At 33.7% G+C, this 14,817-nt stretch overlaps 1 protein-coding gene across 2 annotated transcripts; it reads left to right on the forward strand.

Moving 5' to 3' along the window:
* The first annotated feature begins 788 nt into the window (after positions 1-788).
* On the forward strand, positions 789-10,058 carry LOC119632150 (putative uncharacterized protein DDB_G0271606). 2 transcript variants are annotated; one of them, XM_038024929.1, is made up of 5 exons: positions 789-983; positions 3,972-4,106; positions 8,685-9,401; positions 9,464-9,645; positions 9,734-10,058. In XM_038024929.1, the coding sequence occupies exons 1-5, from the start codon at positions 866-868 to the stop codon at positions 9,947-9,949; spliced, it is 1,368 nt and encodes a 455-aa protein (XP_037880857.1). In that variant the 5' UTR covers positions 789-865; the 3' UTR covers positions 9,950-10,058. The 2 variants fall into 2 exon arrangements, with proteins under 2 accessions (XP_037880857.1, XP_037880856.1); XM_038024928.1 differs by lacking the exons at positions 8,685-9,401; positions 9,464-9,645; positions 9,734-10,058 and adding exons at positions 7,079-7,840; positions 7,901-8,082; positions 8,142-8,458.
* The last annotated feature ends 4,759 nt before the right edge of the window (positions 10,059-14,817 follow it).

Genomic DNA, 14,817 nt, shown 5'->3' on the forward strand with positions numbered 1-14,817 from the left:
TCATATTTCACATACAGGACATAAACAATGAAGTTTTCAGTTTATTCAAATTGTTTCAGTTTTCCAATTCCGCTGATAAACGCAAGCGTATCAGGTCTATTTTCAAGCCCCACCTGTGAAATTATACGTATTAATTTCCATTTTTATTATTATATATGGTAGCCGAGGTGTAAAGTAATGCCCATATTAAAGTAATATTCGTAAATGAAAAATCGCAAATTGAAAATCTTGTAACTCAAACGAATATACAAGAATAGAAATATATTTTTGCTAATTTTAAACCGATACAGTGATTGACAAGGATCGCTTATTTCATAAAATTTTATGTCGTACTAAAAAAAAGAAAAAAACTTGAATAAAATATATTTATTATGTCTTTGGTTGGCTTATATTATATTATTGTGTGGCCCTTAAATCGGAATGCACACTTTTAAGCTTCTGCTTGCAAGGGATGTCGAACAATAGAGATAGTTAATTGATAATGGCTTGCCACTACAATAATTAAAATTATTATTAATTTTGCGGTCTTCTTGCGGTCGGTTTTATATCTCAATCGGCAGGGAAGTATTTATCATTTAGGTGGCGACACTGTTTCATTATCGTAATTTCATATTTTTTTTATGTCGTAATTTTAAATTTGTTTACGAAAAATCGTGTAAGGCAACACGATGATACACGAATAGAATGTGTAAAAATGTGAAAAAAGATTAGAAGAATTTTTCATTTTGACAGGTTAACAAATTAAATAGAAAAATAAAAGCAAAAAACTTTTTTTTATTTTGAGAGGATTTTTTTTAAACATTTTAAATTGGTGAAGTGTTTTGAAAAATCGCTAATTTAACTGATATTAATAAAATAGTGAACCATGGTCTTGCGCTCAGGCATAATCTTACCATTTCAATTTCGAGACACCAAAAAGCTGCTTATGATTGGAGTACCCGAAGAGAATCGCGATTTAAGTATATGGGATTTGAAAAATGTCGGTGAGTATTCATCAAAGCGTAACCGTGCAAGCTGACAAACAAATAGACTCCTTCTAAAGTTGACGTTAGAATCTTAATACATAAATTCACAGTACAGGTAGAGTAAAGAAATTAAACACACAAATAAATCAAAAAAAAAAAAAAAATATATATCGAGAGCATATTGGTATCACATATTAGTGTTATTAATAAAAGTACATCAAGTGTGTATACGATTAATATGAGTTATAATTGCGTGGGTATGGTGAGTTGGGTGGACTGTTTCAATATTTTTGGGCTATGATAGAGTCCGCCTAACCAAACAACCCAACTACCAAGTACTGTTAAGGTTGCTGCTTAAATGCACTGATGTGAGTGTTTGTGATATTTACCCGCCTTTTATTGCGTATTGTTGTTTCTATTCTATTTTTAACATATTATTTTTATGTTTCTACCGTCTCTCTGCACGTTAGGCAACACACACGTTGCATTAGTGTTTTTCTCAATCCGTTCAATTTTTTTTTTTTGTTCTTTTATTCTGCTTTTTCTATTATGACACAAGCGTGCAAATACGTTAATACATGTGCACGCGTTTGTCAGAAAGAAAAGCTTTGAATTTTTTTTAGGTTGAAAGAGTTTTTTAATACAGTGTTAATGAAATTGATCTTTTAAAGAAGCTTCGTTATTTTTAAAATTTTGTGCTAAGTAATTTCGTACAAGAATACTTTAAAATCTGGAATTTTTTTTGATTTTTTATGCGTAAACAACAAATTCAAACTTATTTATTCAGGTACATAGATCAGAGGCGAAAGTAACGGAATGGCTTTGCCTTTATTGTACGTATGTGAGAACAATTGCTAAACAGTCAATTTGAAATTATTTTTAGATTCGGACAGTGTTTTAAAAGTAAAAATTATAATGTGTCTACTACCCTGCTCCACGTGCAAGTATTGCGACTTTTTTCTTTTTTTTTTGATAGATAGTCATTTTTTAATAGGCCGGAAGAGAAGTCTTATTCTTTCACCCCAACAAGCCTTCGAACAGGTATTTTTTTATGCACAATCTGTGAGTAAGATTAATTTGAACGGCGGATCGCTTGAACCATTAATTAATGTTCTTCAATACGAAATAAGAAAGAAAAATAATTTCTACATTTTATGTTAGAGAAAAGCCATGCACCAATAAAATCAAGCCGCCAGGAGTGCCCTCTGTTTGCCAAAGAAAACGAAAAACGGGTGCATTTGTTGAAAGATGTTGTTTTCTCAAAAAAAAAAAGAAAAGAAGTAATTTTAACATCTGTGTTTGCAGAGGACGTGGGGAGGTTGTTGAACAATTCAACGAAGAACAGCAGGCGCAAAACAGCAGAAATCTAAAGCAGGGCGATGGTCGTAGGAATTGGAAATGATGAACAAGTTTTTGTATATTATTAATATATTGAAAAACAGTTTAACTTTAAGCGGCAGAGTGTCTTTAAAGACATTACCGTTTTTGGAAGGGAAGCCGCAACTCATCGATGTAAACCCTATCGAGATACTATGTGATTTTCAGGATATGAGAGTAGGGCGTCACGAAACAAGAAGCTAGGAAGACTGACAGCCGTGCTTTTGTGTCGTGAGTGGTGATAAGCCGTAAGAAATAACTATGTTTTCTTGCCACAATTTTCGTGACTTTTTATCAAGCAATAGTCGCAAAAAAATTGTCCGTTACTCAGAATTTGACCAACTCTATGTAATGAATGATAAAGGTAATCATTAAATCTCGAGGTTGTCCAATAAAGCACTAATTTTCTTTACCTCTCTATTTGAAATGTTTAAATGTTCACTGAGAGCTTCCTCCTTGAAATGGTTTTCCAATATATCACTAAGTGTTGTTGTCATATGAAACAATCTTATTGACCTGCCTTTTCTCATTTTGTAGAAAAATCGAACTTTAGTGATCAATTGTTCAATTATTATTTGTTGTTGTTGTTTTTTGTTTTTTGTTTTTTTTTTTTTTTTTTTTTTTTGGGATGTGTGTATGTGCAAGCATTGCAAGCTACTGCACTCAGAGAGCAAAGTCTTATGCTGCTGCATTGGTCATAATCGCCGCATTATGGAAAATTTCATTTCAGTTGCTAGCTCTTATAGGTATGATAAGATTAAAGTCGACTATAATTCGTACCTTGTATAAATACTGGAAGCGATCAGGTATACACAAATAAAATATTAAAAGAAGAGTCAAGTTCATTCGACCTGAGATGGCGTCAGCGTACACGTTGAATGCTAGAGCTACTTGCTTGATGACATTGCAAATAACTAGATCCAATATATTAAATTTTCAATCTTCGTGCAAGTTCGGCTTGTTATGTCCATAAGACAAAATCATTAAAGTCGACTTTTGCATTACCTTCGCAAATAGCCCGCAAATGACAGTTACTTGTAATATACGATTAGCACTTAGTCTGCAAAAAAAAGGAATATTACACTTCCATCCATATATATATATATATATATATATATGTATATCCAAGGGTATCCAAGTGTACTTGCTAGTTTTCAATAAAACAGTCCATGCAAGAGTGCCAGATACTGTCAAGACGTATTTCAATTGCAGGATTTATACTAAGTGTCCCTTCTCTGTAAACTAGAGAATGTCGGGAACAACGAAAACTGCCAATGTCACTTAAAGACAAAAATGATTTGCTTATTAGTAGCCATACTTGCGAAATGAAGAGAAAAATAAATCTTAATTAAAGGAATTATAAACTTTTATTTTGATTATGTAGAACGGTTTTAAATTCTATTATTAATTACTGCACGTAAGCCAATTAATAGAAATTTACTTAACATGTTACCTGAAGCATTAATACAATACATTAAGATAGTAAGAAATAAATCAAAAAAAAAAAAAGAAAAGAAAAGAAAAGAAAAACATAAAAATTCTAATCCGAACCGAATCAAGCTCTTTGATGATCTTTATAGAGAAAACAGTTAAAAACTCGGCTTTTTTCATATTTCATTCTCTTTACAGTACGCGCTGCGTTCGGGATCTATAATTTTGAGTTTCGCAACAAAAAGATTGGCTTCAATATACCAGATGAGCTGTTGTTACAGTATTTGGCCCAACGTCATGATCTAACAAATTTCGTTATAGAAATTGGACAAGGTAAGCTTGAAGAAACACTTTCTTTCATATATAATTCAGCACTCTACTCCATACGGAATCAGTATGTCTACTTGCTAACGATCCGTTCCTTGTCCTTGGAGCACTGACCTTTAAGAAATTTATTTCTTTATGACAATTCCCTAAATGTATAAAGATCCGCTCAAGCCAGACTTCGAATTTATATCGTCGTTGGCACAGTTGCAATCTGGCGGCGAGTTTTTTTAATGCTATATACATAGTAAAAATGCTTACAACATTACATTTTTTAATCTGTTTCGACATTAAACTTCGATCAATTTTTTATTCATTTTAAATTTCGAGTCTCGAATAAATGATTATAAAGCGGCGGGTAATATTTTCGCAACTTTCTTTTCTATAATTTTTATTTACATTGAAAAGATGCTTGAATGCATGCATTTTTCTACATCTATTGACATTTGGATTTTTGAAGCAAGGTGAGCCAATTTGGTTTACTCCGTTTGTGGAATTGCCGCAGCTACAAAGATTAAGATATGAATTTCGAAATTTGGCACTTGCATTCTTCATTGATTTAAGAAGACAGGGGTTTGAAAAAATGTGTGCCTTTCGTCTTCGGATGTGCACATCGTTGTCTTAATCTTTAAAATTTATCCTACACTTAAACTTTTCCGAATTGTATTCGTCTCGTTTCACGGAAATTTCGATTTGAATTTTCGTGCCAAGTTTCACTGCAACTCCGCGTCGTGAATATTTTTCGTTATTATTATAACGTAAATCATATACGTAATTATAGTTTAAAGAAAGCACGTTCCCTGGAAGTTTTCTTTGATGCTTGCAAAGCTTCCCAAATTATCAGATTTCTAAAGAACTAAAGAACTTCCTGCAAAATGAATGTATGTCAAATTCTAACAGACTTTCGAAATCAATTTCATTTTAGTTCTTATATCTTTATATATTCAAATGTAGTCTTTGGAATTATGAAATTAGCGGTAGGTACGTAAGACGAAAAACATTTCAAGTTCAAAAATTTATTTAAATTATCAATAATTATTGAAACTTGCGCAAGAGCGAACGATTTTTCTTTACAATATTTCGAATATTGTAACTAAATGGTTTAACAATTAACGCTTTGCGTTCGAGGCCATTTTAGTGCAGGGTAACGACCTTTTGCGAGTTCGAACTCGAATAATCCTACGACCATTTTTTGCTTGGGAATACTTCGCTATGACATTGTTCTAACATTCAGAATTATTCTTTCTACGAATGCCGGACACTATCTGAAAATGTTGACAATTTTTCAAAAATTCGTACATTATCGCAATAAGTCAAGGTATTATAATTTCAGATGTCAACTATTCACCGATTTCCGAAATCAATCGAAATTGAAGTGAATAAGTGTATCTAATAAACAGATTCTCTTTTGGATTTCGGGCTATAGTAAGTTTTTATTCTGCAATTTTATCCTAACAATTATATCTTAAATATCAAAGTCTACGGCAATCTTTAATTGCATAAGCACTATACGTACTCGGGGGCCGCAAGGTGCCCCCTTCAGTACTGACTGACCGAAACGATTTGAAATCATTCAAAAGATTTTCCAAGTGATTGTGGTCAAGTTGCTTAACAGTCTGAAAATTTCTAAAATTTGAATATAGGCGTAACTTACGTTAAGTTACGCTTGCAACACTCAGATGTATGCCTTAAAGAGTCTACAAATTATAATTATTTTTACTCATCATACAGCGGTGAGTCGACTAAGTTCCGCGAGAACATATATAATCATAATTGATGACCGTAGATATAATTTGAAGATGACTGTAATCTGACACTACAGACACTATAGCTCTCATACTAATTAACACACTTAACAATATATATCGAATACGAGATAGTTTTAAACATTTTTTTACAGTTTTTTATTTTGCCTTATGTTAAGTAAGCATAAAACCTCAAAAGTGCGATATAAATAAAATTGAATTACTCGTAACTTTGTGTGGGCATGGCTGATTGTTTCCATTTTTGAACGTAAACAGTGGAATTTTTCATAAAGTAAATGTAGAAAATTTCAACCTTTGAACTTCAATAATTTCCGAGTGACGAGCAAAAAGCCCAAAAGTGTATGTTAAAAAAAAAAAAAAATGAAGTTGCGTTCAGTTTACACACTTCACTGCGGGCCTCTGCTCTGACCAATATTTGCCCCGTTTTCGATATCAAGCAGTGTGTAGAAATGCGCAATGTTTCTGTATCCAAATTTGAAGTCGATATGTTCATTTTTAAGACCACGGACAGACGGACGGACAGACATGGCTAAATCAACTCAGAATTTCGCGCTAATCAAGAATATGTATACTTTATTGGGGTCTCTTAATTTTTTTTTTTTTGGGTGTTGCAGTTATTATCGCAAAAAAATAGAATGAGTCTCTACCGCCATCTTACAGTGCTGTGGGTATAACGAAAAGCTTATATTTTTGTATTTAACTATTAAAGAAAAGAAAATTAAAGTGAAGAGTAAAATGGGCAAAGAATTTTAAATTCACAGCAGATATAAATTGATTACTCGGGTTATGCATTAACGGGGATTCAGTTAATTAAACTTACGTGAAAATGCGAAGCGGACATAATTATTTTGCAACCAGGCGCGCAATAGAAAAAATTGTAATCCGAATATTGGATGTTAACTTGAAGCTTGGTACAATGTAAAAAAAATCCCATCAACATTGACCAAAAGATTTTTGGCTAGATGTTGTTGTAAAATATTTTGGCAATAGTTTCTCTTATTTGTTGTACATTAATAATTTTAATATAAATCGTAGCGTGTTCGAAATTTTTTTTATGTAAAGAAAAAAAAAAAAAAATTGAAGTAAATCTTATCTCTAAAAAACCATTAGTTTGGCTTCTCCTACTACCTTCACCTGTTAATTAAATCGCTTGTAAGTCTGAAATGTTTTTATTCTCTATTAAAGCGCAGCATTTTAAAATGCTTCTTCTTGCAGGTAATGATGATACAGCTCTCAATCTGAAGGATCAAATCAGTTATGAACCGTCCTGTTCGCAAAAGCTTAGTATACCCTTGCCGCAAAAGTCGAACGATTCGCTTACAAATGATTCGGCTATGATGGCTACGCAAATCCAGCAAATGTACGGTAGCAATGCAAATACGATATCTGCCGGCGGTTTAATACAAAGATCGAGAACGCCGTTAGATGGCATGGAAAATCATTCAAATAATTCAAGCAATTTAGAACCGGCCCATCGAATACGAGTGCTACAAGTCTATAATGAGCATACGCCGGAATCGTTAACGCAATCTATCGATCCAATGGACATAATACCAAAATCAGAACAAGATGAGACGGAATTGAGTGAAACGCAAGAGATGCGCTATAATCGACATCAGCACCAGGAGCAGCAGCAACAGCAACAGCAACAACAACAACAGCAGCAGCAGCAGCAGCAGGACATGCAACCACAAATTCATCATCAGGAACAGCAAGCGAGTGAAACTCAAATGCAGCAACCGCCACATCTGCAGCACCAACAGCAACAGTCACTATCCCAACATTTTATGCCTAACTATGGCCACCATGGTAGCATCATAAGTAATCAGGGAAATACAGCGGTGGCAAATCCTCCTAGTTCCCCTTTACCTTCAGCATTGCAAATTCAGCCACCACCGCCCACACCACACATATCACATGCTTCCAATCAACAATCACAAACGCAATATTCACCGGCCATGATGAATCGTTTTAGAAGTAATTACCGCATTTACATTTTGATTATATGAAAACATTAAAAATTTTGCTTTACTTTAGGACGTGGGGAACGTATGTCCAAAGATCAAAAAGAACTTTATGTAAAATTCTTTGAGGAGAATCCCTGCATGTTCACCCAACGTCGCAATGACGTTATGCTGGAACCTTTGTGGAATAAATTAGCCAATCTTTTGAATAGCGTACCCCAGGGGGCCGTCAAAAATGTAGAAGAGTGGAAACAGGTTTGACCTGGAAGTAAATATGGTTTTACTTTATTGTATCTCAAGTGTGTTCTGTTTAGACATTCGACGCATGGCGTTACAGAGTGTTTATGTACACCCGCTATAACACGAAACTGACCGGTGTTGCGGCCCAAAATCCTAAAAATTATAAACCATTAACATCCACGGACCAAAGGGCATATGTTATGTGGACCAGTCATAAGAGCACCGCACCTCCTGAATTTGACGGGAAAATTGAAATGTTTAGCAATTTGGATGAAACCCAACCCGATTATGATTACTGATTGAGAAAGAAAACCATTAAATTGTTTTACAATACTAAATCATAAATTGCTAGATGTACAGCAAGTCATTCTTGCGTCGTTTCGATATAATAACAAACGTAATGTATATATTATATAATTACAAATAGTTTATATGAGTGAATATAAAAAAACTGTATCATAAAATTCTTAAGTTGTTGTATACATCAAAGGTAATCATTAAATATATATATATATATATATTTTTAAACACACATAACCGTTTTTAATTTTGCGCGTCAGAAGTTCAAACTATATATAAAAATTCATTTTAAACTGAGCCTTCATTTTCTTTTACAGTTTTCGATCCTTGTAAGGACAACTATCACACTTTAATTTCTAATTGTGTTTCCTGTCGTTGTGGTTCGACACAAAAGCAAGCTCTCGATTTGCATGAGCCTTCAAAAAATGTACACAGCAATGCCAGCCATATGACAGGCATTGCCAACGCCAGTCAACAGTCAGGACTTCAGCAGCATCATCAGCAGACATCGTCCAGCGCTTCCAATTCACAACACTCACAAAGCGGTCCGGAAGAACCGCCACTTAAATTACGCATTACCAATGTAAATACACTACCTACGAGTACAATTGCTGGCAGCAATAATGAGCCATGCAATGAGGGCGAACAAATTGAAATTGAGCCTAAAATCGATTACGACGAGTTGCCTTCACCGTCACCGCCCATGCATGCGAATAGTGTAGTACAACAACAACAACAACAACAGCAGCAGCAGCAGCAGCACCCAAGTACATCGACAGCCTTAGCATTAACCTCAACACCAACAATAGCGCCAGCGACAGGTGCTTTGAATTTACATCACAACAATCCAGATACGGATGAGGAAACATCGTATATGGATCGTGAGTTTCAAGAGCAAGAACTGCATTTAGAGCGCATGCATGAGTATTTTATTCAGCAACAGCATTTACAGCATCAACAACAACACCAGCATCAGCATCAATCCCATTTAGAAGCATTAATGCAAGAAAGTTCCTCCTCGAATAGTTTAAGGCGTGAGTGAAAAAGAGAGAAAATTGTGTGAAATACTTTTATCAATTTCCAATTTCGCAATTAGAACGCAAAGAACGCATGTCCAAAAAACAGAAAGAGGTCTATGTTAACTTCTTGGAACAGAATCCCATTATCAATGAACATCGACGCAATGATCCGGCTTTAAATCGTTATTGGTTAAAATTAGCGGATGTTTTGAACTCAGTGCCCCAGGGTGCTGTCAAGCATGTGGCCGAATGGAAGCAGGTTTGTGCTCTTTTTTTTTTTCTTTTTTTTTTTTTTGAATTATGATTTCATCATAATTATTGTGTTTTGTTTTTCCCCCTCTTCGTAGACCTTCGACAATTGGCGTTATCGTGTTTTCCTTTACGCTCGTTACAATTCTAAAATAAGCGGCGAAGAAGCTTTAAATCCGAAATGCTTTAAACCACTAACGATGACGGACAAACGTGCCTATAACATATGGATACGTAATCCAGATACTGCACCACCAGATCTGGAGCATATGCGTAATGTTTTTATGAATTTAGAAGAAGCACCGCCCGAATGAAGAAAATCTTTAATGTGAAGTGGGCTGCATTACTACCAAAACAATATCATCATCACTACCACCAACACCACAAACTATCGCAGTTAACGAAACCTTGCAATTATTATGCTACAAAACACCGCCATCAGTACGTGTGCTAATATATGTATAGTAATATAGAATATTTTAATAATTGTTGTGTGTTTTTTTATATATAACTGTTTTTTATTATTCTTTTTCATTATAATGTGTTATCTATGTAATTACATAATTTTTTCCTTAATGTAAATAAATGCATTATGATTTTTATGAAAAAAAAAAAACAAATTTAAAACGTCTCTCGCGATAATTGTTCGTCAGATATTCATTCTGTATCCATTAAGTATAATTTGTTTGCTTGAGCCGCTAGTCTGAAAGTCTCGTGACTGCATGGATCATGCTTTTCGTGAACGTTAATGTCATTCTGGTTTTATTACAACTTTTGCAAACATTTCCGTTTACCTGCTTCAAGCTCCTATTTTATAAAGGGATAAGATTTTGTTTATTTATTTGATTTGTTTGCTTGAAGTGATCAACTATGCAGCAAGTTTCAAGCCTTATCAAATAAATAGGATATCAATATAATATTTTTGCTCGCAATGTAAAGCATAATACACTTATAAGATTACGATTTCAGTCGGAAAATGTAATGAAAGTAAGAAAAAAGAAAATAAATAAAACGATATACTATAGCTTATCACAAGTAGTAACATTAGACTGTCTTGAGTGTAAGCATCTAAACCTTGCAGCACTAGCGGTCTTTTGCAAATTGTTAGCCACGCATTCCATAGTTTGATAGCATACACAAAAAAAAAAAAAAAAAAAAAAACAAAGAATGCCCTTCAGATATTAGGCTTGTAGTGTCTCATTTGAATAATTTTCATGCCTCTATAGCTGGTCGTGCATCTCACAGCCTCAGGCGCTGAACACAATGACTGCGTTTTGTTTGCTTGCTTATGCGTTTGCATACATAAAATGTTAACGAAGAAATTAGTTAAATAAAAAAATTTTTTTTCAAATAGTAATTTTTTTTTATAGCAAAAGACAAAGGTGAAGAAAATAAGTGATCTTTTGAAAGTAGAAGACAACTTTAATTATTCCTGGTAGGTTCACACAAGAGTTGAGTAGCGATCTTTAATATCATCGGGCTTTTAGGTTTAAAAGGTAAAACTTGGACGACAAAGGACGATAAATGACGAGAGCACACTTTTGCTAGTACAACCATCGGGACGATAAGGGAGGACTATCGTCTTTACACAAGATAAAAATTGAAATTCCGAAGCGAATTTCGATGAGGTAAATACCAGGCCCTGAAGATCGATTGCGTAAAGAAAGGCGGTTATCGGCGAACAATGCTAGCAAAACCATCTTCAAATGAGTGATATTTTATATATAATTACCAAAATTATTATAAGGAAAAGCGTAAGAGCAAAGTATTCGTTTAGAGTGTACAAGCTAAACTAATTCATTGTGTATTTTTGCAGATGCTCGTATAGCATAAAGTCACATAAACATAAGCGCATTTTTCGAATTGAGCGTCACTCTCTCTTTCTTGCTTTCGCAATTTTTCCACTAGATCCGTAAATTTTAAAATCGCTTCCTAAAATATGTCAGCTTCAGAGCTTATTGCTTTGAAGAGCCAGATTGCATTCCAGAGCTAGGAGCGCTACTTGCCGACAACTCATTGCTAAAGGGTACTGGATTTGCAATCAATTTCATTACCGATTCACTTTTCCTCATACACATATCACAATTGCTGATTCGACGCTACGGCATCTTCCACATTCTCGTCGAATTTCTGTTTGATGCTGTCAGGAGTGAAAGCACTGTGTGATACTGCCTTCCTATCGCAGCGTCTGACAAAAGCGATCTTTTGACGATCTCCGCCTCACTTACTTTGCACTATTCAACTAAAAAATATATAGATTGAGTTCAATTGTTTGTACATTTTTTTATATCGCACTTATACTCGATATTACTACTTTTTTGAATATTGGTTCCTAGGCTTTCCTTTTTGAAGCTTTATTTTGCTTTTGCGTACTTCTTGGCTCTTGTACATTGCATTGGTTAGCTGCTTCAACAACATATGCTCTTCGCAAACCACTCTTTGCCAAACAATTTAATTTGATTTCTCCTCCTTCTACTTGTTATCATAATGATATTTTTTTTTTACTAATTGATTTAAAGACTGAAATATTAGCCATATATATTTCTTTTGTTGTTGTTGTTGCTTTATTTTTCTAAATTATTGCGCTATTGATGAATCATCGCGGAAAACTCCAAGTAAGCAGAAATTTTAAATTTTTGCAAAATTGCACGCTCGCTTTGACGCAAAGTAAGCAAAGCAAGCTATATGCTCAACTACGTACGTAAACACGTATAATCAAATATATTTTGACAGTTCGCGCATGCGTGAACGAAAAGCGGTCATTGTGTTTAGCGCTTTATTTTGAGATCCAATCGCTGACATGCCCTCTAGTCATATGTTCCTGCTAAGCACGGTGTACGAGAACATGTGCATATATTTCGATTTAGTACGAAGAATATTGCGATCAGCAGCCGAACAGGTGCCTTCGAAAAGTTTGATGGGGCGAGAAATTCTTGCGTATGATATATAATTTTTATGAAGGAAATCACGCAGGTATGTCTGGATCTAAAGGTAAACGCGAGTTTATCAAAAAGTTTATTACCGGAGCAGGTAGTTATTCACGTGATTATATAATAATTTCTTAAAAATTTTCGTAAGGTAGAAAATAATTGTTATAGGTCAGCAATATTTGCACACCTCCAGCTTCTAGGAAAACAACTCATGTTAAATGTTGTGCGTATAACATTTCTAATAAATTGCAACGATATCAACAACAAAAAAATAAGCCAAAGTTTAAATTGAAAATTTCGCGTGAATTTCATCCACAACAGCAGCCATTAGACTTCACTTGACTTATCGCAAATTCTGACATTCCTTGCGTCGTTTTTTTTTTAAAGATTTTTAATGCCATCATTGGGGGTCACATTTTTTTACCTATAGCTATTGTTGACATAATAAAGCTAAGTTTATCGCTCTCAGGCCTGAGCAAAAAAATTGAAGATATGGAAAGCAAAGTAAACGAAGACAATGAAGCCGCGCATCCCGAAAAATAGCTCAACTTTTTACGAACCTATATCAAAAATTTTCGAATCATATACTTTTCTACGCAGACTAACAAATAAAACATAAAGTAACATGTGGGTGAAATAATTTTTTATTCTTAATTATTTTATTTTAACGATTTTTCTATGTTATTTTATATGGCATTTTAATTTATACTACACATGCATTATGTTCCATGGAGAAGGGAGCAAAAAGGCAATAGAGGAGCTTTCTAAATGAATTTAAAACTTATTTTCCGAAACTAAAAATCTTCTCTTTATATCCTTACGTTTAAATAATCATTTCGCGCGAGTCTCTTTACACTTCTTTTCTGAAATTCTTTTTGTCATTAATCAGCTTGAGAAAGCTTATACGGAATTTTTTTAGGTTAATTTCTTGCCTTTCTTTGCTTCTCGAACTAGTTGTTAGTTGTTTACACACGCGTAGGCTCGTTCTTAGAACATGTCAGGCAGGCAAGTGTGGCGTTTACTTGCGGCTTTACTTTTTCCCCACAAACATATGAATATAAGCGAAGCTTCATTGCGTTTTCACCTTAAGCTTGGCTTAAAAAAATGCAAGCTTATCATCAATACTTCAATACAATCTCATATTATCTTTTCCATTGCAGCTAATGAAGTTATTGTATAAACGATTGTTGCCAATAGCTATGAAGCTATGAAGATAGGATCAAGGTTTGCAAACGTGGCAAGCCAGGACATTATCTCATATTACATATAATGAAAAGGTCCAAGAGGATGTATTAGTCGTTCGAATAAAGTTTGTGTTGGCGTGGCTGCGTTAATGGCATGTACATACTTTGATGATTCCCGCGAAGAGTTAGATCGGCGGTAGACTTGTCTTATAAAAAATATTAATCAAGTTTCAAATTGTTGCGTTATTACTGACACTGACTGAGTACATGCTCAGAGTTCGTTTGTATTGACTAAAAATTAAATTTAGTTTAAATCGTAATATTTATGGTTACAAACATTAGACAGCAGTTACTCATAGTGTGTGTACTTTCAGTTCATGAGAAACACATCCACCTTTCTTTCCTGGTTTTTTTTTTTTTTTTTTTTTTTTTCAAAAAGAGAGTTAGCTGTGAGTATAAAAATGTTCGACGTTAAATCGCAAGTAATTTCTAAAGCTATTTAGCGGCAATTTGCTCAGATTGCATAAAACTATTGTTATGTACTAAAATTAAAAAATGACTTTATTTATATATATATTTTTTTTTTAATATATTTTAAGTTTTTTATTTCTCATTTATATATATTTTCATCGGCATGTATACATAATCAATTTTTTAATTCACAACATGTTACAATTTTTAACTTTATTCTCAAGTTTTCGTTAGTATTTAAACAATAATTTTATATTTACGAGAATTATGATAATAGACGATATTCGTTTAATTTTTTTTTTTTTTTTTTTTCTTTTTTGTGGTTTTCCTTTTAATAAATTTCTTTTCATTTCAATATTTGTTTCTCTTTTTTATTATTGTATTATTTTACGTTTACTATTTAATTTGTTTGGTATAATTTTTTAAACCCACCACTTACTTATCTTATTGTTACATTCGTAACACAAGAAATTAGCTCACAAACGCACGCACACACAAATTAGACTATGTTTAGTTTACAGATAGACAGGTAGATATTCTACTTCATTCGCGACATAGCGAAATGGACCGGAAGACGCCATGATGATGTGAACTCTT

This window comes from Glossina fuscipes, unplaced genomic scaffold (genome assembly GCF_014805625.2).
Source record: "Glossina fuscipes isolate IAEA_lab_2018 unplaced genomic scaffold, Yale_Gfus_2 1, whole genome shotgun sequence".
Lineage (NCBI taxonomy): Eukaryota > Metazoa > Arthropoda > Insecta > Diptera > Glossinidae > Glossina > Glossina fuscipes.